At 43.0% G+C, this 26346-nt stretch overlaps 2 protein-coding genes across 3 annotated transcripts; one reads left to right on the top strand and one right to left on the bottom strand.

The window, feature by feature from the left end:
- On the bottom strand, window positions 1–4502 carry FCF1 (FCF1 rRNA-processing protein). Its single transcript, XM_003206595.4, has 8 exons — window positions 4414–4502; window positions 4253–4320; window positions 4051–4125; window positions 3790–3938; window positions 3272–3344; window positions 2294–2381; window positions 1783–1877; window positions 1–613 (listed from the first exon to the last, which is right to left on the bottom strand). The coding sequence occupies exons 1-8, from the start codon at window positions 4414–4416 to the stop codon at window positions 565–567; spliced, it is 600 nt and encodes a 199-aa protein (XP_003206643.2). The 5' UTR covers window positions 4417–4502; the 3' UTR covers window positions 1–564.
- AREL1 (apoptosis resistant E3 ubiquitin protein ligase 1) lies at window positions 4463–26346 on the top strand. Of its 2 annotated transcripts, XM_010711724.3 has the most exons (20): window positions 4463–4548; window positions 7790–8051; window positions 9181–9240; window positions 9876–10102; window positions 11738–11975; window positions 12915–13084; window positions 13165–13345; window positions 14088–14335; window positions 16032–16109; window positions 16972–17113; window positions 17509–17630; window positions 19353–19428; window positions 19788–19897; window positions 20748–20927; window positions 21085–21210; window positions 21403–21532; window positions 21620–21678; window positions 21857–21946; window positions 22833–23008; window positions 23193–26346. In XM_010711724.3, the coding sequence occupies exons 3-20, from the start codon at window positions 9225–9227 to the stop codon at window positions 23293–23295; spliced, it is 2472 nt and encodes an 823-aa protein (XP_010710026.1). In that variant the 5' UTR covers window positions 4463–4548; window positions 7790–8051; window positions 9181–9224; the 3' UTR covers window positions 23296–26346. The 2 variants fall into 2 exon arrangements, with proteins under 2 accessions (XP_010710026.1, XP_010710027.1); XM_010711725.3 differs by lacking the exons at window positions 4463–4548; window positions 7790–8051; window positions 9181–9240; window positions 9876–10102; window positions 11738–11975 and adding an exon at window positions 11986–12663.

Here is a 26346-nt window from a genome sequence, read left to right as displayed (position 1 = left end):
TTGATTTCGTTCACTGTATTGAGATACAGTTGAATAAAAGCCCATCAACTCTCAATTAAAATCTACCAGACCAGAAGGCAGTCTACTGATGCAGACTTGATGGCTTTCCCCCAGCATTCAGATTCCAATTTCCTTCCGGAGCAGATGCGAAGAAGTTCACCAAAGGAATACTCATCCTGCTGCAGATGCAGGGATAAGAACCTTCTGATACCTCTGTGGTCCCACTCTCAGTCAGAGTTGGAATATCACCAGTAGTTAATTCAGAATGGTGAAATCCATCACCATGTGAAAACCAAGAGGGAGTTTGACACATTCTTTGTTGTAGAGTTCTCTTCTTCTGATATCCTTCTCCAAGCTATGAATTATCAGGTGCAGTCAGAAAAAAGATGAATAAAAACAGACTCTTCCACGAAGTTTTTGTTTTCCTCTAGAAGATCAAGGCTATGAAGTCAGTCTGATGTCCTACAAACAGGGTTCCAGCAAGGAGGAAAGCAGGAGGGCTGGGAACAAGAAGGAGCCTTATGCTGGCTCAGGGCCTTGGCATTCATGGCTTGACTGGACAGGTTAGAACCGAGGAGCTCCATAATCATCTGGCATCCTCTCAATATTGTATCTGCAAAAGAGAGGGAGAACCTATTAAGACAACCTACTCATGTTGTTCCCCTCTTAGTGCAGCAACATGCTTATAGGAAGACTGAACATAAAACAGCTTTGCTGCATTTCTATCTGCAGCTCAGAACCTCAGGGAGAAAAATATTACCTCAGAGAAAACTAAAAAGACTTCATAAAGTTCCCTCTATCCTGCAGAGTTCAAGTGTCAAGAAATTATTAACCCCAAAGAAGAAAAAAAGGTTTTTCTAAGAACTAACCTAGGACTTAGGAGCAGAACCATTCTGGAGAATAAAATCCTGCCCATTTAACTTGTGACACATGGGCAAAATGAGCAAGGGTGAAGATGTTTTGGGGGAAAATATTCTATGCCATCTTCTACTTGCAGATCAATTAAAACCATGTATTTATAGCAATTAGCTTCCTCATTTCTGACATGCTTCTGACTGTATTTTAGTAAACTCGGTTTCCACTGGTAACATATCTGCCTCCCAGCATCCTTCCCATCCCATGTGAAGACTTTGACCCTTTTCACTCCACGTTCTTATTTCTCTACCATGCTACCAAAGTTATGTACCACACTTTGAAAGGATTTGACATAGGTTCTATGCAAGACAGAAGTTCTAAGTTGTACATGATGCAGAACAAATACTAAAACACTGGATGTGACAAATGAATGCTTTAGAAGGAATGGGAAACAAATTCAAACCAGTGTTGTTATAATATCTCACCACTCTTACTGTATAGATCCATTGCTTTGAAACTTCTGCATCCTTCTAATTTGCTTCAGCTTTTAGCTAAGAAGCAAATTCAGTTTCTTAGCTGAGGGTATAAAAAAATTTCAAATGGAACATGGAACAGGAAGTTTTCCTCAAGAATCTGTAGAATACATCTGCCCCATAGTCCTCCTACTGCTTATGCAAGATGTATCTATGGAAACACTGGTCTTGAGGAAAGAAGTTTTCCAGGTAGCAAATAAGTGGACTGCAATAAAAGCAGTTCTGCAACATGGCTCTATCCCAGTAGCAGCTATGCTTTCACTTTTGTGTGAACACAAGGCCCTTTACTACAACCTGCACTATAGACAATGCAGGAGAGAAGTACACTGGAATTGAGTCCATGCCAGACAATGATTCTGCCTGGCAGCATTCCTTTCTTTCAGAAGTCCCTTACCTGTGCCTGGAAATATACATTATGGGCACTCCTGGAATTTTTCGTATTCTCCGCTTGAGCTCTTTATCCACTGTGGCTACAATATAACATTTGTGCTGAAAAAAAGAGACAAGCCTGAGTCAACACTGGTGCAAAAGTCAAACAAAAGTCTCAATTCAATTAGCTCATTTAACAGGAGAGGGCTACCTGTCAATAGTAACGCATTTCTAGGACTTGTAGAGAATTCCATAACAGATAAATAATAAAATTCTGCTCATCAAAACGGACTCCAAGAAACATTCAAACACTTCAGTTTTTACAGATGACAGCTTTCCCATTCGAGATGCTTCTTGATGCTGTCTTCCACAAGAACGCTTGGGGAAGATTATATCCTCCCCTCCAAATAAACTTGTGCTAAGTATTGAAAATGTCTCCTTGTGAGATTTTACAGTTACTTTGCTGGAAACTTAAGTCATCAGTAACTAGCAGGGTTCAGGAATTTTTACTGTGTTAGCATAGTATGGGTAAATACCTGAGTGACTCTCTGTACCAAACAGTCATCTGCATAGGTTCCTTTGTGCATACATGGCAAACGTTCAAACCGAGGGTCCTTGGCAATTCTGCAGGGATAACATATGTGCAGCATCACAGCGATCAGACCAGAAACGTATGGTAATGTAGTATGGAGGAACAGAAACCCTCTTTTCTATGATTTGCAGCGTATTATCCTCTAAACAAGGGGTTAAGCCACGGAGCTAACGGTACGTTCCAGTAACTTGAATTGATGAGCAAACAAATAATGCAATCTGCCTGAATATTTCTTAGTTCTTTTAAACTGGTTTCCAAACTCTCTGTAATGTTAAGTTCTTGCCTAACAGAGAAAAATCATTTGAAACAACTCATCAGGCACTAGGAGAAATTCTAGATCTTATTGCTGATCTTTTGTACCTTGTATCTTTTTATACAGGAACACTTCCCATCTGAAGGGGAGCTTCGAAGATGTTTAGGGGCTGCACTCATATGTTTTACAACTCAACAGCTCAAATAAATGGTAAAGAACAATACAACTGAACAGTAATCCTTGAGAGCACAAACCACCCTGGACTTGTTTTGTAGATATCACACGACACAGCTCTACATTACCAGTACATGCTACCTACTGCAAGAGGAAAAATATGAGGCATAAGTGAAAGCTTCCAAAAGACCTGAGTAATTTCTTCCTTTATTTTTATAAATTTTTACAATTAAATATTTAAAGAAAAAGAAGAAAATGTTATTTAGAAGGTCTGAGGGAAAAAAAGATTTATAGCTGGATAATGTATCTAGTATATAGGTTTTCAAAGTGACCTAAAACTGAACTCAAAGAACTGAACTCAGAAAGCCAGAGAAATAAAATCAAGTTCAAGACCTAAAATCCATTTGTACAAGAGCACCATCATAGCAAATTTCTTTCATTTTTTCATAGTAAAATACAAAGTTCTAGAAGCAGAGAGGAATACTGGGCACATACCTTAATGCCACGCGATACCTCTGTCCTAACTTTTCAATTTCAGCCATTACACAATCTGTGATACATGGAATACCTACATGCAAAAATGACAGCATTAGAATTCTGCGTTAGAACAAAACTGTATTTCTCTACAGATCTCAACAGCACAGCTTAGAAAGTTATATGTCACGAGCTCTGTAACCCACTGTTTGCAATTCTAAACTTCTAAGATCTGCTAAAGATACAAAGTGATGAAATGTAAAGCCACTGAGCAGCAGTTGGACAAATTCATGGTAATTTTAGATTTTTAAAATACCACTGCTTTACCTTTCTTGAAATTAGTATTTAAAACCACTGTCAGAAAACAAAGATAGTCTCAGGGCTACCACAGGCCATCCCCATCAAGCGCAGTGATTATAGTACATATTTTATTAAATGTTTCTGTTACCCTCAGTTAGTGTGGTGAGGCCAAATAGGTGATTTATGGGCGCGTCATGGCACCATGTAATCTGGAATCTGCAAATGAGGCAGACACTCACATTTGGCATAGAGGCAGTCCATCATAGACTGCACAAGGTCCAGCTTAGCCTTGATGGAGAAGTTGATGAAGTTGGTATCCACTAAGATGTGGTAAGGAGGCCCCAGCTGCGTGTTATACTGGAAGAACAAACACGAGGGGTGCTGGGGGCTGTAAGGAAGAATACAAATCGATTAACTGCGATTGACATCACACCAAATCCTACAACGAAGGAGGGGTACGAGGCCGACACCCTCCAGGAGGCCGGCACTGAGGCACTTACACCTCCCGCTCCTTGATGGCGCTCGGATCCTCCTTCTTCTTTTTGGCGGGGGCCTTGGCCCGTTCTTTCTCATTTCTGCAAGGAAGAACACGCAGCGCTGGGGCGGGGCAGCAGCGAGCCCCGATGGGATCCCCGCGCCGCCGAAGGGGCCGCCAAGCTGCGGGGCGCCGCCTGAGACGGCCGAGCAGTGGGCTACACTCACATGCGCTGGTCACGCAGGCTGATCATGCGCTTCATCACCGCATACTTCCGCGCCTTCTTTTGCTTTCCCTACAAGAAGACACGGACGCGGTGAGCGAGACGCGAGACGCGAAACGCGAGACCCGAGACCCAAAGCCCCCAGCACAGCACGACCCGCCTCACCATGCTGCCCAGCCAGCGCTTCCGGCGCCGTCAATGTGCGTCACAAGCCCCGCCCCCTGAGAGGACCGGGAGTTACGTCACTTCCGGCCGCCGGCAAGGGGCAGCGGATTCGCCGCTCTGTCAGCGGGGTGTTCGGTAAGGGCGCTATCGGTCTGGGAGCGGGGTGAGGCGGCGGTTCCGCAGAGCGCAGGGGACGGCACATCGCGCTCGGGGCTACGAGCGCTGAACTCGGCGCGCTGCGGCCGCTCCGCTTCTCGCTCGCTGCTGCCACAGCCGGGCTCGGGGCTGCCTCTCTGAGCTCGGGGGCCTCCCGAGGCCCGGAGCCGCTTCTGTTAGCGGTGACGGGCACCGGGCTGAGTGGAGGAGCAGAGGGTGCAGCTCTTTAATAAGCTCGCTGGGCTGACGCGTGCTGAGAAACAGCGCCGTGCTGGAGGTGCAGTGCTGGTGGGCTTCGAGGAGAGCAGCGGAGATGTTGGTACTTGTGCTTCTTTGGAGGATCTGTGGCCCTCGGTCTTACTAAGCTGTGCTTTCTGCTGGCGGTGCGACTTGATCTGTAACAGCCCTTCTGCACAGGGAAGGAAATGCTTCTAACATCCTTGCATTTGGGTTCTGGTGCCTTGTGCACGAGGGGTGAGGCAGGACTCGTGGCTCTTGTCTTCACTGTGGGTTTTTCTGAGGTTACTGAAACCTGTAGGTATCTCCTAAATGTGGCCAGCTTTATTTGACTTGCTGCTCAATCAGCTCTGCAGCACCAATGTTCTGCATGAGGGATTCGTCCCGGCCCTGGGGAAGGGGCAGCCCATGGGAAGGCCCTGCAAAGCAGCACCTGCTTGGCCTGCGGAGCAGCTTGCTGACCTTGTGGTTGTTCACCTGCAGTGGAAAGTCCTTGGGTAGTTGACTGAGGTCTCCCTATACTATTTTATTTTATATTATTTTATGTTGCACCTATTTCTTCAGGATTGCATGTAAGTGCATGTGTGATAAATGCCGGCTCTGAACAGAGAGGGGCAGGTTTCTTTCACGGATACCTTTGTCAGTGCTGTGGGTTTTGTCCTTGAGGGTTGAGTCTGCTCTGTGCCTTTTTGAGTTGACTCTTCAGTCTTCCATGAGTGTATTTTACAGCCAAGTTTCTATTTGTCCTTCTGTACATACTTAAATTAATGTCAAAAAATACTGCATCTTCTTGCTTGAAGGAGAATTGTCTTGTGTGTGGTGTGTGTGGCGTGAGACGCAGTGGCTGCTGGTGGTGGATGTTTGCATGCATGGACAGGGACGTTCTGCTCAGAGGTGTGGAATTCTGTCATATTAGTGGTTCTGGAGCGATACCAAATTACAGAAAGGCTTTTAAACCGTTTTAAACCCCACCTGGCCCTGTAGCTGTAGCCATGTGAATGTGGCATCGTTGTTATAGCTCCTATGTACAGATACATTGGTGCTGCTTCCTGGAGCAGTGTGTTCCTGTGTTCCCTTGACTTTACAGCAGCAGTGATGCAAACAAAATTTATTCTTGTTACTGGTCTTGTTTTCCTTTCTGCCATTCTAGAGGCAATGGCACTAATGTTGTTTATGTTATGATTCCTGGCTGTCTATCCTAATTGTGCAAGGACTTTTCTTTGAGACAAACTACAGTGAAGCTTTCTAATTCCCCACTTTCCGTGCAGGTGGCAGGAGACCATTGCCTGCTGTGTCCTTAAATTCAGATCACTGGGACTTGTGGGTCAATTCAGCATTTTTTTAGCCTAGCTATGATGGCACCTTATATTGCTGCTTTTATGAATTAGATTCCCAGGTTGTTAGCTGGCAGTTTTTAGCACCGATACTGTTTTAATTTAGCTGTGTATGTTGCAGCTTATCTTGAATACTAGCTACTCACAGCTAGGAACTTTATCCAGGGAGCATCCTTAAAGCTGCTGCTGGCGTGTTTGCTCAAGGGAAGCCAGCTGTGCCATGGCTGTTTCATCTCTGCTGGTCGCCCGGCTTGGCGCCTTGCCTGCCACTTCATGTGGAGATGATAGGATGAGAAGTGGCTGTGCAGACTGAGGGTGATGGCTTGTAGATGCAGGGAATCATCCTGAAGTTCTGCAATCCCAACCAAGAGGATTTTGTTGTCTTCAGATACACCTGTAGTTTGAATTACAGCTCTTTCTCTCCTTTCTGGAGAGAGGCTGTTGTTTGTGGTGTGTTCTACAGAAAGGAGATATGGGCCGAGAGCAGTATGGATAGATGAACCCGTGATGTCAGTTTGATGCTTTTTGGTGACCCAAAGAAGCAGGTTCTGTAAGATGCTGGGAGGGAATCTCACAGATTCCAAAGCATTGATAACTTTCTGTGAAATTCTGCAGCTGTGCAAGGAGGAATGCACTCCTTTCACTGTCAATCCATTAAGGGTAGTTTCAAGCAGGCTTTTGTAGCACGCAGACAAGCACTGAAGAATCCGTACTTCAATGTTATCTTGGAGATATACTGTGAAATAACTTAAACGTCAAGGAAATCACTAATCCGTGGTTCTTAAACTCTTATCTCTGTATATTATAAACCTGAAACATTACTTAAGGGGAGAATAAGAGCTTATGCCCCCGGGGACTGCAACACTGTTCACTCAACCAGAGAGAAGAAAATAGCAGTGTGAATTGGACTCTCCCTTGAGATGTGGGGGAAGAGAAGGCAGAGAGAGTCTGACTTCTGCAGCACAGTCAAAAACTTACCCATTGGTTTGCCAATGAGTTAAAAGCTTAGAGCCTGAGTGGAAGTGTGCAAAAGCAGTTGGCTTTTGATTATTGGGATGGAGAGAAATAAGAGACTTATGTTCATGCTGTTAGATTTTACTTTTCTATTACTTTATTATTTTAATTATTATTATTTTTAGTTTATATTATTTTCATTATTAAAATCTGAATTCTGACAGTAAGCTGTGATTTAGGGGGCAGTGCTGCTAAAACTGAAATGCCTTATGAACTTGTTTTCTGAACCCTTAAAACATCAGCAGCAAAAATTAGTTTGGGATAGTATAAGGCGTCCTGTGGCATGTGAAGGCTTGGAGCCATAACTGGTTCTCTGTGCTTTGAGCAGCTCAGAGCTTCTTGGCTGCTCTGGGAAACTCATGAGCCCGATGAAACCTAGGGAGACAGGTTATTTATTTGCTTTTATTTCCATCTTGAACTTTCCAGTTTCAGCAGATCATATGGAATGAGAGTGTTTTGTGGAGACTGAGAACATGTCGAAGCCAAGTGCTTCATTGACTGATATCCTAATAGGATTGCTTCTGTGGATTTGACATCTAGTGATACTCTTGCAGTGCACCTCTCACCTGTTTGTACTTGCTAGACTTGTTGTCAGCAACAGAAAGATCTAACTTTACTTTTTCTTCTTTTTCCAGGGAGGCTAGCAAACTACAGGCTACAGGGAGCTGTGCTTCAGGGCAATCTTTTTCCACAAAGAGGAAGAGATTGCTGTGCTCAGATCCTCACCTTTCAGCAGTTTTTCCTGTGATGCAAGTTCCAGGAGTTCCATTTTCTGTGACAGTCTTCTTTATGGCCTCTTTGTGCTGACATTTGCCCCACTGCTGGGCATATGGAGGAAGGATGCTGAAGAATGGGTACCACCCCTTTGGTTTTTAGAACATGGGCAGTTGCATAAAGGTAAGTGATTGCTCTTTAGCCAGGGGGATGGAGTGTATGGGGGGGGCCAGCAAAGGGCATTTGCTGGGCTGGAAAATGACGGCCGTTGTTGTGGCCTGGGGGGATATACGCCTCATTTAAGCCTTCTGCATGCTGGTGTCCATTGCTGCTGCTGTTGAGATGACTGCTGAATAACTCCCCCTTTGTGTGTATATTCTTTTTTCTTTAAAGACAGTTTGAATGCACAATGTAGCTTCTCACTAACTGAATGGTGACTTGGTGAGCTATATTGGATGCATTAGTGTATGCCAAGTTGTTTGTCTGATTGTCACACACATTTGCTGCTGCTTCTTGTTCCATCTGTCAGCTACGTCTTATCAACCATGAACATGTTCAGGGTATAGTCTTCTTACTACATGTTTGTTTAGCACCTCCCTCAGTGAGAATTTAATTTTAGATTGATGTCTCTAAAAATTGCTGTTATCTTAATAGTGTGCAAAAATCAAGGTTTTAGCTTGCGAGTTGATCAGCAAGAGTTTCTGCTTTTCAGAAGAGAACACGCAGAGGTGGACAGTTTTTTCTACTTTCGACAGTAGAGGCACAAGGCAGGAAAAAAAAAATAAAAAAATGGATTCATCCCTGCCCTAGGAGGATTTTGTTTGTTCTCAACCAATCAGAATGGTTTTGTCCACATCCTTTTTATTCCATAGACTTTCTTCTAAAGTTGCTGGTTAAGGGTCAGTTTCTATCCATTTTGGTGTTGGCTCTGTTATATACTTTCATGGTAGTCTGGAAGTTAACTTCATGACTCGATTCCTCTAGGTTTGAGACTTCCAGTGAGTGGCTTTCAGATATTTTTGTTGAAATCCTGCAAAATTAGCTCATCCTTCAGTAGCTAAAACCCTCTGTTTGTTTTTTGAGGATAATACATCGTCCTTTTAGGTACCTGAATCAGAACAGCTGTCTGTGATGGTGCAAGAACTATTCCTTTTAGCACTTTGTTTGTATATTTCGGTCTTATAGAATAGTGCCTTAAAGATGTCCTTGGAGAGGAAGATAGATTATAGGTATTTGTCTGAGGAATCATAGACTAAATTTAGGCCAGTGTATGTGAGGAGGAGGTCTGGACTTGGCCTATTTTGTGTTCTAGATGCAGCTGTGATCCTCGGCTTTGTGTCTCACCGAAGGGACCTGATGTTTTACATTATTGGTAAGTGAAGGAAAGGCTGCCACTGTGTTTGTTGACCTCTCCGTAGGCATTAGAGGAACTTACTGAAAGCCTTTGATTTCATGTTAGAGTCTACCTAACAAACATGAAGTTATTGTCACCTTGCACTGTGCCCTCCATTTGGCAGACTTGCCCCTTTACCATTCTTCTTGTTTCCAAAGTTCTTCCATTGACCTCACTCCTAAGCCATCCCCTTACTTTTTCTCTTCAGAACTAGTGTAGGGTTGTTGCCTCCATGACGCTTCTTAATCCAGGCTTAATGTGATGTGCAGGGTTTGTGTGGCTATCTGACTGTTTCCCTTAAAGAAATCTCTGTAGTTCTAATTTGCAACCCAGAGGGAGTTTCATGTTTTTGCTGGCCATGCCTGAGACTCTGTACCACCTTTGCCTATTTCTCCTCCACTTGCAATGTGTTTTAAGGGATGTGTTATTTTCTAACCTAACTTCTAGCATAACACAATCCATAAATGTTTGCACAAGAGCTTCCGCCTTAAACATCTAATTTGCAGTTAAGTAGAATGTCATTAATAAAAGGCATTTTGGGATAATGAGGATGGGACTTTGGTGCTCGATTCATCATGCTACTGCAACTACCACCTGTTTTCTCCTTGCTGCAGGTGGGATCACAGTATCTGTGGTAGCCTTCTTCTTCACCATTAAGTTCCTCTTTGAGCTTGCCGCACGTATAGTCAGCTTCCTTCAGCATGAGGACCGGGAACGCCGAGGGGAGCGAACTATTTATGACTACGTGCGAGGCAACTACCTGGATCCCCGGTCCTGCAAAGTCTCCTGGGATTGGAAGGAGCCCCATGAGGTGGGCCATAGCATGGCCTTCCGAGTGCACGTAAGGGAATATTTCTGTTTCCAAGCATCTCTGGGGCAGGGATGTAGGTCTGAGTTAGGGTTGAGCTCTTCAAATGTTTGGTTTTTTTCTCCTTCCTAATTGAGACCAACTTAGGAGTAGGAAAGCTATCTGTTCTTGTATTCTACCCTATTAATGTGTTACAGAACTCTGTAAGTGCATATCCAAGTTTTGCTCTCCTATAAAATCTGATCACAATCTCTGTAGTCTCCTCAAAATAATTAGAGGAGACCAGACTTGTCCTACTACTGCTTCCTTTGCTGGGAAACAAGTAGGCTGAGACTTGCCTTCAGCAGACCTGGTCATTTGTATCTTTTGGTCATGCAGCTGGAAGCTGGGAGCGTGACACTGAGCATTTTAGCAACCCTAGGGCTGTAAGGCCTCATGGCTGCTCCCCATCCTACTAGAAGAGTTATTCCAAAAACTCTGGGTGTTATTCTTTTTGATCTGGAAAAGCTTTCCAAGGACTCTGTTTCCCCCCACTCCCGAAAGGTCAAGTTTAGGCGAATGGGACAAGGGTACAAATGAGATTCACGAGGGGCCTGAACACTGAGGGTCTGGAGCTCTGTGGGGATTGTTTGAGCAGGTTTTGTTGAGCTCCTCTGCGTTCCACCCCACCCAGCCAGAAAGGTACCAAAGTAAGAAGAAAGTTTCAATTATGTTAACATTTTGAGAAGGTGAGGAAAACTGTTTTACTTGATGGTAAGTGAGAAGGGGTTCTAACTCCAGAACAGGGAATTAAAAAAGATAGGAGGGACTTGTTCTGTTCTTGCTATTTAAATTTACTCCATTCACCTCACTGACTCATTCATGGCAGCTCCAGCTATCTGCTTTTGCATGCCATGCTTGTCTCACATTTGCTTAGTTCTTCATTCATCAGTAGTTGGTGCAAGCACTGGTTACTTTCCCTGTCAGCCCATACACATACTACTTCAGGCCCTGCACTGTTTAGAAGCAGGGAATAATAATAACTTTTTGCTGAACTGGAGACTGTTTGCTGACAGCAGGCAGGATCTAATCTGCAGGCTGCAAGCTCTTAGGATTTTGAGGTGTAATTGTTTCCATGCAAGGAAGTACTGGCTGAGGTGCATTACCTTCTAAAACTGGACAACTGCTGTGATGGAGCTGGCTGTGTCTGTGTTGTTTTCATGCTGATGCTTCTTATCAGCATGAATTCAGTCAACTCCTTTGATCAGCATCTTCTGCATGGTTTTCTATGCAAACTTGAGGAGAGTTTATCTAAGCACAGATGGACAAGATCTGCTTGTTTCTCTGAAAGGACATAGCTTTGCCTTTTTTCTTTGGGTAGTGGACTCTCTTGGTTTCTGTTCTTATACACACTAACATCGCAGAGAAGAAATGGCCAGAGGCATGTTCTTTTTGGGTCACTCATGTGAACCCCAGCTAAGAAGAGAATGAGGTTTTTCGATGCCTACTTGTGCCCTGTTTGTTTGGGAGAACACAGCCTGTGTGTTAGAGCTGTCTGTTCATTTTTTTTCTCCTACGCTGAGCTGGGGTTCTTATGCTTGTTTCCCCCTGGTTGCAAAGCAACTTGCTTTCTGTCTCTCTGTGCACTGCATATTTTTGCTGACCTGAATTTCTCCATTTCCCATGCAGTTATTCTATAAGAATGGGCAGCCCTTCCCTGCTCACCGGCCTCTGGGGCTGCGAGTTCACATCTGCCACGTGGAGCTAGCAATTGATATTCCTGTAACCCAGGAAGTTCTTCAGGAGCCTAATTCCAATGTGGTGAAAGTGGCCTTCACTGTGCGCAGGGCTGGGAGATATGAGATCTCTATAAAACTCGGTGGCTTGAATGTGGCCTACAGCCCCTACTACAAGGTGTTTCAGCCAGGTAAGGTCTAGGTAGCCCTGTAATGATTCAAAAAGTAGATGTGGAATTATGGAAAGGAATTAGGTGTATATATTTCCAAATAAAATAGGTAGGTGGCTGGGAAAGGGTTACCTTTCACAATTTTCCTCTAGCCATGTATAAATCCCAGCAACAGACCTGTGATTAAAACATACTTTCTACTACTAGAACATGGCAAAACAGAAACTGCCTTGCAGAATAAGTCATTAGTTCTTAAGCTCTCTAGCTATTTTTGGCATATTCTCAGTTCTGTAATAAATTCTTTGTGATCCATCTAGCAGCCAGAGAATGTTTTTACGAAGCTATCCTGTACTGATAATGCTGCTGAAAATACTCCCTTGATTTGATTCCTTTTCTTTTTTGAATATTCCACTCTATTTCTCTGAGCTGCTTCTTTTTGATCCTTTTAATTTTTTTCTACTTTTGCTTTTTGAACTCCATCAGAATCTTTAATATTTCACGTGCGTTTTCACTGAAAGTATCTCCGTTAAGTTGCATTATAACTAGATAGAAAGCTTGCTAAGATAACCCCTTAGAAAGAAGGAGCTCAGATTTAATTCAGATACCCTTCAGGATTAATTTTGTTTGATAAACTGAGTTTGCAGGTTTCCTTGGATGGCAGCTGACTTGTGCTTTGTAACTGCAGTGTGGGCAAGCTTCTGAGCTGAAGGTCAGAATGAAGAAAAGGGCATTCTTTGGAGGGCTGGTGACTGATGGGGTTTCCTTTATCGGTACTGAGATTCTAATCCAAGGTGTCCCCATTGCCTTGTGCTATGCATTTCAGTGCTCAGATTTTTTGCTTTTTGAGTCTAAGGACATAAAATCTTTTGAGATTTTATCAGTTTTCAAGTGGATTGTGCCCCTACTTGCTTTTTCTTTGTAGCAGCACCTGGGATTCTGACTCTGTTTTTTCTACCCCAGGGATGGTGGTTCCCTCCAAAACCAAAATCGTTTGCCATTTCTCCACTCTGGTGCTGACCTGTGGGCAGCAGCACACCCTGCAGATAGTTCCCAGAGATGAGTATGACAATCCTACCAGCAATTCTGTGTCCCTTATTGATGAGCACAATTACAGTCTCTCTATCCATGAGGTGAGTGCAGCTTTATCCCTTGCCAATTGATTTCACATGAGCGAGAGAGAATTGTCCTCTATTTTGTGTTTTCTGTTTAGCTGGGTCCTCAAGAAGAAGAGAACTCTGACGTTGTGTTTGAGAAATCTGTGGTATCCAACCGGCAGACTTGCCAAGTGTTCTTCCGATTCACCTTGCACTGTAGGGGGTGTTTCCATGCCTGCATCTCCTATCAGAACCAGCCCATCAGTAATGGTGATTTTGACATCATTGTTCTAAGTGGTGAGTCAAGAGCTGCTCAGTGTTTATTCTGAGTGCCCCATTGCAGAATGCTACGTGCAGTCTTGTAGCAGAGTTAAGCATGGCTTGCCTTCAGAAACGCTACGTTTAGTTGCTGAAGGAATACCTATTCTTTTAAAAATGCTAAGCTAAATGAATTTGTTGCTGACAAAGGAGATCTTGGAAAACTGATGTTCTCTGTACCTTCAGCAGATAAAACCATGTATGTCCTCTTGCACGTCTCAGGGGATTTACCTTATTTAATTAGGCAACTTTTATTGCTTCCTAGTCTTTTGCATCTGAGCTGTACAGTAAGTGAGCGGGCTGTGTATTGTATACTGAGTTGTAGTGATGAAGATCACTGTATGAAACCTGTGTGCTTTGGTTGTTTGGCTTTGTATTTGGCTATTTTCTTAAAGAAACAACCAACCAAAATACTAAAAAAATAAAATAAAAAAACCCCTATAACTAGTAACAATCTGAAGCCAGGGCAGGCAAGATGCTACCATGAAATTTTTACATCCTGCTCCTGCTTTCACTTTAGCAACTTCGTGTCACCTAGGTTTTTCCTTGGATGTTAGTCTTTCTTTCTTTCTTTCTTTTTTTTTGTTTCTTTTTATTTTGTTTTCATTTTAATCTGACTACTTTAAAGCTGACTAATTTGTCATGTCATGTTCTATGGATTCTCTACTTCTTGGTTCTGGGCTGCACTAAGATTTACACAACTCTTATTCACTTCCTTTAGAGAATGAGAAGAACATCGTAGAACGCAATGTCTCCACTTCGGGTGTCAGTATTTACTTTGAAGCTTACCTTTATGAAGCTTCTAATTACACCAACACCCAGTGGCACCTTCCACCAACACACCTAAGCTCCTCCCAGCGCCGTCCTTCTACTGCCACTGAGGATGAAGATGAAGATTCTCCTTCTGACAGCCAAACTCCTGAGAAAGTCAAGAAACCTAAGAAAGTGTATTGCTATGTATCTCCTAAGGTAAGGACCACAGATATACTGCTCTTAGGAGCATGTTTGTGGTACACAATAGCTAAAAAGATTCCCTGTGCTCTACCCTTCAATTTCAGATTTAGGTGCCTCAAATCTGGCTGAGAAAGTTTTGCCTGTGGATGGACAGCAAATGTAAAGCTCATGACTGAGAACTTTTTGAAGTTTTATGATTTTGTTTTTCTAAGTCTCGTCAAAGCTTTATAGGAATTTTGTCAGCAATTATTCTGTAGACTTTGGCCTTTCCTTTGCTCTGGTCAAGTCAGACTTGCAATTCCATTTCTCAGTTTCTAATACCTCTAGACCTGAACTAAGACACTTATTAGGTTTTATGGCTTTGTCTGTTCTTTTTCTTGACAGTTACTGAGAAAGCAAAAGAAAAAAAGTAGTCAGAGGATGAAGTGTGGATAAGTAGAATGAACAGAATTCAAACAAGTCAGAGAAAATGAGGATTCTCTTATTATAAGAATGTTAGCAGAAACCATTATCCCTTCTTATTGCCTTTCAAGGAAGCTAGAAAGAAAATACCACTAAATCTGCTAATAAGTTCACTTTGCAAATCTATTAATCTGAATGCATGCTGAAAAATGCAGCGATGAGTATCGATGTAAAAGGCTAATCAAGGAATTGTTTATCTAACAGAGAGAGAACTGTGAAACAGTTACATGATGGAGGATGTTGCTAGAGATTTCTAGATCTCTACAGCATGCACCATGAAAAGCTGACTTTGGGAATGAGTTGCATTGAGGCCCTTAGGAACTTTGAATCCTTTTATTCTTTGAGAGTAATTCTGGAGTTCTGTAGACTTCTCTGTTGTGTTACTTGCTAAAGAGATTCCCAGAAGTGCGTACCAATGCAGGTTCTCTTCAGATGCCAAAGTTAGTGATGCATTTTCTGATGGCTGTTTAAATGCCTGGATTTCCCTATATATGCCTGGAGCATCTGTCCCATATAGTAGGTAACTGTGCTGTTATTTAAAATGTTCCTGTTCATATTTGCTCAGTTTCTGTTGTATAATTGCTCAGTGAAGAAATGCCAGTCATCATTTTTTCTCTAGTTACTACAGCTAGAGCAGGCTTGTGCAAAGAATGATTTTGTTTTTCATCAAATGATGCTAAAATTTCGTCTTAGCTTGCTCTTTGGAAGGTGACAGTTCCACAGTTAGCAGTTATTTCTTCAGCCAGAAATGAACTGGAAAGAAGTTTTCCCAAATCTCCTGGGTTTAGCAATTACAAGTGCTTTTCCAAAATAGTTTGAAATAGTTGTCAAAATTAAGGAGATAGTAGCAAGAGTTCTGGGAGGCAGGATGTGATTTTTTTATTTTTTTTTCCCAGAATGTTTTTTGTCCATGCGTTACAATGTTGTCCTGAATTCAGCCTCTCAAGGGTACTTATATTATGTACCCTGGGAGTAGACTGGTGATATTGTACTGAACACAATGGCTTATTGCTGTATAATTTGTATCTTACATGCGTTGTAAGTGTTCGTGGTCAAGTCTTGCTAACAAGTTAAGTTTCTATGTACTGTTGCTAGTTTTAAAGGCTTTTAAACATTGAACCAGAGAAAAGATGTCATCAGTGTTTGCAGAAGCTTGACCCTAGGTTTGCTCTGTCTCTCAAGTGGTTTGGGGAAGATCCCTTAATAGCTGAGTGATCTTTAACACTTTATTTTCCTTGTGATTACTCAGCAATTCTCAGTGAAAGAATTCTACCTGAAGATCATTCCATGGCGCCTTTTCACCTTTCGAGTATGTCCTGGTACAAAGGTGAGTCTCTCCTTGTGAGAAGTCCTTGTGAGTGAGAATCTGTTTTTCTCCCTTTTGGAGAGAAGGGTTTTCACCCACAGAGCGAAGCTTTGCTGTGTAAAATTCAGACTCTGGAGTGCTGTCTCACTGCCTTAATTCTGCTATTATTTGAGTAGGAACTAGTTGTGTTAGTCTTTCCTGCCTTTTGTCCCACTTTGAGGCAAAAATCATGACTTCTCTTGCATTTGTGTTGTTTTCCTCATAACTTTGCTAAAATGCTGTGACTGTGTCCACTGAAGCCTGTTGGCTAGGGAGCAAGCTTTGAAGCAGACTCCCAACTGGAGTCCAGATACTTGGAAGCAGTGTTCTTGTTGACTGTGTCTGCATGAGCGGGTAGAGAAGATCTGAGAGTGCGGGTGGTCTTGTTCTGTCTGCTGAGTATGCTGTTGGAACACTTCTCCTATGAGGACATGCTGAGAGAGCTGGGGCTGTTCAGCCTGGGGAAGGTGCTGTGGTGACCTGATAGTGGCCTTTCAGTATCTACAGGAAAAAATGGGTTAGACTCTTTAGCAAGGTCTGTAGTAATAGAACAAGGGGAAGTGATTTCAAGCTCAAAAAGGGTAGATTTAGGTTAGATATAAGGAAAAAATCTTTTGTGGTGAGGCACTGGAACAGGTGGCCTGGTGATGTGGTTGGTGCCCCATCCCTGGAGACTTTCAAGGTGAGGCTGGATGATAGGGCCATGGGCCTGATCTAGCTATTCATGTCCCTGTTGCAAAGGAGCTTGACTAGGTGGCCTTCAGAGGTCCCTTCCAAATCTAAGGGGTCTATGATTCTTTTATCTGCATGATGCTTATCATTTCTTGCATCTTTTTGCTTCTAGTTTTCATATCTCGGTCCCGACCCTGTGCACAAACTACTGACGCTGGTGGTGGATGATGGGATCCAACCCCCTGTGGAGCTCAGCTGCAAGGAGAGGAACATCTTGGCAGCCACTTTCATTCGCTCTCTGCATAAAAACATAGGTAAAAGGGTTGGGAGGTAGGTATAGTAGTTGGGAAGTTAGCACTTGAGTCTGCTAGTTTTGCTTGGCAATGAAGAGTATTAGCACTGAATGAACTTTGAGAATGCAGTGATTCCTGGACTCTCATCCTCTGTTGCTGTTGGTGCTTTCAGTGAATATATTTCATTGTGCCAGCTGTTCCTATTCAGTTTGGCTTTCCTGTAATGCTCTTTTAAAGCACATTTGTGAGTATTTGAATGTTAGCAAGAATAACTGCAAACTATCTTTAGAGTTCTGTCCCAAATGTTGCTGTAACAAACTCATCCTTGGACTGTAAAGCAGTTAGGCTTAGGAATGCCTTCTTACTGTTCCAAGCGTTGACAGCTCAGACCTGACCCTAACTTTCACTGTTCTCAGGAGGCTCAGAGACCTTCCAGGACAAAGTGAACTTTTTTCAACGAGAACTGCGTCAAGTGCATATGAAGAGACCTCATTCAAAGGTCACACTGAAGGTCAGCCGTCACTCTCTTCTGGAGTCGGTGAGTGAGTGTAGAGGTCACCTCAGTCAAGTCCAGCACTTCCTCCATCCTTTTTCTTCATCTCGATGCCTAAAGAAATCCAAACTGGCACTCACTAGGGCTGCTGCACTAACAGTGATTAGTCCTTTTGTCCGCTGCCAGATGCCAGCTGGATGCTGGAAAAAGAAGAAAATCTTAAGGTAGCTCCTTTGTGTTCAGATGTTGTAACGTGTTGTTGGATGCTGTGTTCTTCCTCTGCAGCCAGTAAAATGTTGTCCGTTTCCTTAGTAATGAGGATACTTCAGCTCTGATTAAGAAAAAAATAAAATAAAATAATAGAGTAAAGCAGGGCCTGAGAAATGTCTCAATAAATATTTGCGTGGCCTGTAAATACAGGAATGCTGGTACTGTTGTCCTGATTTTTGGGGCTTGATGCTCAGAGAGAAACTGGTCATCTGAACTGGATCTGGGGTCAGAACCTAAGAGTTCCCAAGTCCTTGCTTACTCTTTTTTTCTATAGAGCCGTTCAGTGACACGAGCTCTCACATCAAGTATTGCTGAGCTGCATACATGCATTGATGAGCTTGTAGCCATCAAATATTCTGTAGAGTCCTTGATTTAGTCTTCACTGAAGCTGATCTGATATATTCATATAATACATTTCTTAACTGCCATTCTAAATACCATGTAAAGAGAGCAGGCAGTTATCCTGACTTATTGTTTCCATATGTCTCATAACAGAAATGTTATGAAGATGGAAAAGAACATTTCTGGGGAAAGCAGGACTAATTGAGATTTCTTTTGATTTACATTCAGTAAATCCATGTTTTGGATTATTTTTTGCACGTACAAGCTTGCACTGTTTACAAGATTGTTTCAGTTAATAGCGTGATACAGAACGACGTTAGTCATAGAAATACTGCTAGAAGGATTTTTTTTTCCTGCTATTTTTGGAATTCCTGCACTATCATTTGCACTGGTGTTACTGCCTAGGAAGACAAAATAAATTCAGTGCCATAATAATAAATGTAAGTTCTAATGTACAAGGCTGACAGGCATGAAAAATGTGACCAGTGCTTTTCCCAAAGAATTGACTAGCATGGTGCCTAACCTGTTTGAAGATGGATTAAGCCAAGGCAAACCGTATGGTTGAGGACTGCTGTATAATGTTTTTCCTTTGATTGAAATCCATAATTGGGACAAAAGAAGTTCTAGGCACCTGGAAAGTTGTTACTTTTTTGCATTGTGACTTGCTTTAAGTATGAACTCAGTGAACCCTTCAAGCTATTTTGTAATGTTCTCTGAAAGATTCCTTTTTTGAATCTGACTCGTGGGCTGAAAGTGCTTTACAGAAATTGCTCCTACCCACAAGCATTTTAATACTTTAAACAATGCTGCAGCCATGGGAGGGATATATCTGGGTTGTGCTAAGACTATTGTTTTTAAACCTCATACTGGTTTTAAGGTGAGCTAGATTTGTGTGGATAGTGCTTCTCTCCTTCTCTTAATAGAAAATGAGTAATTGACTTCTATGGCTTTCAACAAGTAGGAATTAGACCTCAGGAGTTTCTAGTTCTCAGTTCTGTACTTTAAAGTACTGGACTGTGTTTCTTAGGTTCTGTGTAGTTTCACTTGTCCATCCACGTGTGCAGTATTGGTTAAGGATGCCAAGCAGTAACAGCTGCTGCTATTTTACTTTTCTTTTCTTTTTTCTTTTCTTTTTTATTTTTTATTTATTTGCAGTCTTTTAAAGCAACACGAAATTTTTCTGTTTCTGACTGGAGCAAAAACTTTGAAGTAGTTTTTCAAGACGAAGAAGGTAAGTTATCCTGTGACTTTATTTGAGGAGGAAGTATAGTTCTTAGTCTGAAATTCTGGTTTCATGTGGTCTCTGTCCTTTGTGATTTTCTAACTCACTTTCTCATGGATGTTCGTGAATTCACCTTCTGGTACTATCTATCCCCTTGTTAGATAGATAACTGAGGTTTAAAGTAAAAATGTGTGTATCAGGACTCAGAGAACAGAACCTAATGTTCTGGAGTCCCTTTTTACTGCTTTTTTTGCTACAGAGAGCTGTTCATTGAGATTAGTTCTCTCATCAGGTAGTATTGAACTGCATGCATGAAACTCTTGAACTGGTAACCTGTGGGTGACGTCTGAACTTGTTTTGTCTTATAGCTCTGGACTGGGGAGGTCCACGCAGAGAGTGGTTTGAGCTCATCTGTAAGGCATTATTTGATACCACCAGTCAGCTCTTTACTCGCTTTAGTGATAACAACCAGGCCTTGGTGAGTCTGCAGTTTTCTGTACTGAATAGTCCAAGCTCTGCATTGGCACGCTGCTGGCTAAATGATGCTGCTGCTAAATTTAGTAAGAAGCATGCACCCTTACCTATCCTTTAGGAGGCCTACCCAGACACCTCCTCAAAGCTTTGCTTAATGATCTGAATCCACTGAAGCGTGGAAAGCTGGATGAAAAGCAGAGGGTAGCCACTGCCAGAGAATATAGAGACTCCAAGTGCATAATAACAAAGCTGTCTGGCCTATCTTAAAACTGTATGCATGTTAACTATGAGCATAGCAAGAGAGCATTTGGACAGTCAACAGGGCCAAGTACCTGCCTCTGGGAGGGATGGAAGAAGGAATCAAGGAGTGAATTCTGTGTTAATATGGAGGAAGAGATCTTAGTGGAGCCTGTAGGAATGGCACGTCTGGTATTATCTTAGCTCAGACTGCTACCTTTTGGTCAGAAAGAAAGAAAGTTATTTAATTAGGACAAACCTCGCCAAACCTCTCAAAAATCTTGAGTATCATTAATTTTACCACTATACCAGTCAGCAGGGAAGACTACATTTTTGGGAAAGAGTAGGTGTCATCGGAGTGTCTGGATGTTTTATTGGGTCTGACTGTTTCAGAATCCATTTGTACTCTCGCACAGCCTCCAACCTGTGAATGTGAAACAATTGATGTTCTTCATAGATAGACTCAGGCATTTCATTTCTGTTGCTTGGCTCTGCGGCTATTACCCTGAAGTTCCTTGGGCACCTAGTGAGATGCAACTTAAACTTCAAGTCTCATATCTACTAGCTGTGATAGCCTTGTCTGGTACTTAAGTATTTTATTTTTATTTTCTTTATAGGTGCATCCAAATCCTGGGCGTCCCACGTATGTACGACTCAAGCTGTATGAATTTGCAGGCCGTCTAGTAGGAAAGTGTCTTTATGAGTCATCACTGGGAGGTGCTTACAAACAACTGGTGCGAGCTCGTTTCACCCGATCCTTCCTGGCTCAGATCATAGGACTTCGTATGCATTACAAGGTAAAAAGCTTCCCAGCACTCTCTGAAGACGTGATCTGGGAAACAGATGAATGTTAGTGTGGTAGGAGCATATTCAGAATCCTAACTAGCAATATATGTAACTTTCAGAAAATCTCTCTTCTTTCTCATGTTCCTTCCTTCCTTTTTTTCTACTCAGTATTTTGAAACGGATGATCCAGAATTCTATAAATCAAAAGTTTGTTTCATACTGAATAATGACGTGAGTGAGATGGATTTGGTCTTTGCTGAAGAGAAGTACAGTAGAACAGGACAATTGGAGAAGGTGAGAAAGGCAGTTCCTGAAGGTGGAACAGTTGAACCCCTTCCACCCGTACCAAGGGAGACTGAAAACTTTGTGCGCCACAGAAAATGGACCTTGTGCTGGGCATTAGCCAGGGGTGTTTGTTCTGGTTGGGACTTTAGGCTTGGGGATTGCTGCTGGTCACGCTCATGTCAAGTGATCTTCTGTTTTCAGGTGGTTGAACTGGTGACAGGAGGGGCTCAAGTACCAGTAACAAATGAAAATAAAATATTTTATCTGAATCTACTTGCGCAGTACAGGCTGGCCAATCAGGTTAGAGAGGAGGTGGATCACTTCCTGAAAGGTAACATGCTGTCTACTCCCCTCCCTTTTCCGCCTTCATGTCCCAAGGGCTAACACCTTCTTGCTCTTCTCTCCTCTCTTCTTCCAGGTCTTAATGAGTTAGTTCCTGAGAATCTACTGGCTATTTTTGATGAAAATGAGCTTGAGGTAATCACTGCCTTCCTAAGCACGTCTACCCTTACAGTGCCTCCTCTCTGACAAATGAAGAGATTTCTGATGTGGAATAATGTCAAAGTGTTTATTTTCTAAGGACTTATAATTTGGACACTAGCTGTCTTTTTGTTTCCTGAGCTTCTGACTTTGACTGCCATCTCTTGCCTTTCAGTTGCTTATGTGTGGTACTGGAGATATCAGTGTCTGTGACTTCAAGGCACACGCAGTAGTGGTAGGAGGATCCTGGCATTTCCGAGAGAAGGTAAGTGATAGGGTTTCTATCTCCTGTTTGCTGTTACTGGTTAGCCCAGCTACAGCAGAAGACAAGTTAAACTGGAAACAGCTTTGCTTTCTTGGTTGGAAATCCGGCTTCCAGAAAGATGAACAGGAGGATCTGAGTCAAGAACAATACTGCAAGTATTATGAAATAATGTTTAATCAAGTACAAGCAGGAAAAAATTAGCAGCAGCAGTGCTTTTACAAAAAGCCAACGATGTGCTAATTAAGAGCAGTTCAGCAGGGATTTGAGAGGAAGTGGTGGGAATTGCTGCTAGTGGAGATGCTTTAAGATCGTGATTGCAGCCCACGTGGTGTGTTTGGAATTCAGTGCTACAGTAGACTACTGATGTAGTAGTCTGAATTTGTACCCTTTAAATCTTTCTAGTGGGAACGGTATGGGAATGTAAGCCGCTTCATTTAGAAAAATAATGGAAACTTCTAAAACACCCAAGCAGAAGAGAGACGGGAGTACAAGCTATTATCTGTAAGCACTGGAATGGTTTCACCTTCCTGCAAAAGTAGCGGAGGATGTGAAAAAAGCAAAAGATGAGCATAGCACAAGAAGCAAACAAGCTTCTGTGTTGTAAACTTAGTTGGTTGTCTGTACAGGTATTTCTAAAAATAAAGAAAATCTATGGGGAAAGCAGAAGTTTTTCTACCTTAAGGAAATGAAGTATGGGAAGAAGCGTTGAGACATCTTTTAACTTAAAGAAACTATGTAATCCTTGTCTCATCCTGGTGACAGCAAATTGTTACTGTAATTAGAACATTAAGTTGTGAGATAAATTGCCTGATCTGCTTGTGATCTGCTTAGAGGCTTATCTGATTTGTTTACCTGACCTGGCTTTACCTTTACTGTTTCCTAACAGGTCATGAGGTGGTTTTGGACCGTGGTCTCCAGTTTCACGCAGGAAGAGCTGGCTAGGCTGTTACAGTTCACAACTGGTTCATCCCAACTGCCTCCAGGAGGGTTTGCTGCACTTTGTCCATCTTTCCAGATCATTGCGGCTCCAACTCACGGTACTTTGCCGACAGCTCACACTTGGTAAATATCCTGGAGTGATAGGACTTCCTGCATTGTGCTTTGGGCGTGATGCTGGCTATTTGTGATGGGCAAGAAGGTATAACATATAATTTGTGGGACACTTATGTTAACCCATCTAAAATCAGCTGATGGAGATGGCTCCTTTTCAATCTAATCTGAATGGGATTTTTCTTTTGTCTTACAGTTTTAACCAGCTGTGCCTCCCTACCTATGACTCCTATGAAGAAATGCACAAAATGCTGCAGCTAGCTATCAGTGAGGGTTGTGAAGGCTTTGGCATGCTGTGATTTCCCCTTTCCAGGAGGCCATTTGAACATTGTTCTTCATGGCAAGAGCCAGGTTCAGTCCCTTAGCTATTCTCCTTCCCTTCACCTGGGCAATGGGGGCAGAGCAAAGACTCTGTGTAAAGGAATTTGTCATCCAGAAGTTGTCATGTGGCCTTTCTGTATCTCAAATATGTCATCAAGAGTTCATCGTTTTCCTTTCCTTCATTCTCCCTTTGGTTCAGTGTGAAACAGCAGAAGGAGTGTGGTGCATTTATCAAGGTTACACTGTGCAGGACTACCCTGTACACTCATCCGTCTGTGAGATGACATTCATGAGCAGAAGTTGCAGTGAGGTGCAAACAACATGCTGAGCTGCCTTTATTGTAGCTCTCAGGGAAGAAGAGGGAAGGCCAGTGTGGAGTTCTGCTGGAAACCTGGCTCATAGGAAGCCTTAGTACTTTCCATGTCTTGGCTCAGCTCCCTCACTGGTGCACCCCAACAGCTCATCTAACTCAGTCACTCAAGAAGGATGCAGAGTGATTCCTTCTTTCAGCACCTGGCCCAGAAGAGTTTCTTGTTCTCCTCCATCTTGCTCTGGATACTGTTGGCTGTCACCTGTGCCACAGAGAAAAATGGGCAGTCTCCCTCACTGGAGGGGGTAGCCCAAAGAGGAGAGCAGTCTCATCAGAGCACAAGTGCTGGCCCTGACAGTCATTCTGTACTACCTCCACCAGGGTCCAGCAGCAGAAGCGTCCTTCTCCAGCAGCAGCTGGTAATGAGCCTTTGCAAATGAACTAGAAGAGGAATTTCTCCTCCACTGAATGTCTATGATAGCGATTAATGATGTTGCACAGGAAGCTGTCCTATGCCCTTGCCTTCTTTCTCCTTCCTCAGGAGAGGGGGCACGGGCACGACTGTGATCCCTTATTGCTGAGCACCAATGCCTATCCCACGTTCACCTTCAGGGGTATATATGTTATATAAGAACAGTGACAGGTCAGTAAGCAGCTACACTATACATTGGTCTTGTGTTTGTTGTTGGGGTGATGGCTCTGGGCAGAATGCTGTACCTACACCACCCCAGCATCCCCCAGGGTCTTGGCTTCTACCTCTGTTGTGCAGCAGTCTGAAGCTTCTCTTTCTTTACTGCATTTCAGGCAGGGTTTCCAGAGGGTTGTTGGTGCCTGGAGAGCAGCTGGCTTTCTGTCCTCCCAATCTTCCTGCCTGCTCTTTCTTGAGCTCTCCTTTCCTACTGCTCTATTCAGGGCTGCTGGCTTTCCAGCAAAAAATGTTAATTAGAACTTGATTCAGATGATCACTTAACAGCCTGCATGATGGTATATTGCACTCGCCGTTGTATGACTTGTGGGGAGAGGAGTGAACAGACCAGCATGATTGGTTTGTGTTAGGTTGGCAGTTTCTTCAGCCCTTCTTAAGGAAATAGAGGGAAAATGAGACTGTTTGTAGGTTCTTCAGTGAAGCAAAATTTTTGAAGATCTTTTAAGTTCTCAACAGTCTCTTAGTTCAGGTCAGGAGACGCAGGCATGCTGCATTGTTACTGCCTGCAATTTAAGCTTTCACTGGATTATGGAATGGCCGGATTTCTTCCAGAGCAAAGTCTCAAACTGGCACCCCTGAGCTAACTTTAGAACACTGTATTAAATAAAAATTCACATCATCCTCCTTAGCCCTCTTTTATCCTCGAGCTGATCCAGGCGTATTTCTGCACAGTATGGATTATTTTTTTTCTTTAGATAAATGTATGCTTTTTCAGTGTACCTTAGTTGAATTGATTGGGAATTTGTGGAAATGCTCTACATCTAGAGGATGTTCTTAGTAAGTCAGCATCTTACCTATTCTTGGGCTGTGCAGAAAGAAACAAGCCATTTTGGTGCCAAAAACCAGCAAGCCGAGCATTGAGTCTACTCAGGGGGATTTCTTTGCCTTGTGAATTCATTCTGCCACAGGTGCTGAGGTGCTAGGAGATTGCCAGCTTGAGAGATTGCCACCATTGCGCTCTGACAGATCACTGCAGTAGGATCTGGACTCCCTTTTCAGTGCAGGCTTCTTTTTGCAAAGTCCTGACCTTTGGGTAGAGAATGCGGTACTGGTTTTGTTTGTGCTGTGGATCGTTTCCATGGCCACTGCAGCTGTGGCTGTGTTCTCTGTGCCACCACTTCACTGCTTTCTCTAGGGACCGAGAGAAGGTGGCTGCGCTTGTCTTAGCTCCTGTTTGTCGGGAGGTGAGCCTGGTGCTCTTCCCACATTGCAGCTTTGTCTTTGCAGTCTCACCCGGTGAGAATGTTTCCAGCCTTGTAGCTATGGACCAGGTCTGCCAATGACATCTTCCTCAGGAATTCTCCCTTCTTCTACTGAGCTGGACTGCTTTACTCCAAGGACAAAGTAGCTGGACATTGGGTACTCTTCCTCCGCTGGAAGGAGCTCCTAAAATTGTAGTGCATTCTAGCCAGCATCCCATGCTTCTCAGAAGCTGTACAGAGCCAAGGAATTTCTTCTCAACACAAGCGCAGGCAGAACTGTGATGGGTGCAGGTACTTTTAGTCAAAGAAACCCATTTCCATTGTTGGCACAGGCCCCTAGTTGGTTCTGTGTTCCTGGAATCCGTCACAGAGTTTCTAATCTTGTCTCTAGCTTTATACTCTTTTTCCAAAGTGTTCACTTTTTATGCTGCCCTTAACACTGGCAGCAGGGATGTGCTCTGGTTACCTGAACTATATGTTTCTTCTGACAGAGGCTTGTTACTTTCTTTTTATCCTTATTTATTCCCAATTTACTAGAGGCACTTACATAAAAAGTTTTAGGACCCTGGTGCAGTGTCAGACAGTTCCATGTTTCCTGAAGTTGCTTTGAAGTGCAGAGGGTCTGGCTTCAGCCTGCACCTGCAGACCATGTTGCATGTTTTTAGAAACCAGGAGCTGTGGGTGATACAGATCAAATCCTAGTTCTCTCTGTTGAAGTTCTGGCAGAGCTCAGCCAAAATTTGGAAGCCTGTGGTTGTAGTAGCTGATTTTGTAAATAGTTTGTACAATAAATAAAATATTTTAAAAATGC

The sequence above is a fragment of the Meleagris gallopavo genome, chromosome 5 (genome assembly GCF_000146605.3).
Source record: "Meleagris gallopavo isolate NT-WF06-2002-E0010 breed Aviagen turkey brand Nicholas breeding stock chromosome 5, Turkey_5.1, whole genome shotgun sequence".
NCBI classification, from domain to species: domain Eukaryota; kingdom Metazoa; phylum Chordata; class Aves; order Galliformes; family Phasianidae; genus Meleagris; species Meleagris gallopavo.
This window is presented reverse-complemented; position numbering and strand designations above follow the sequence as displayed.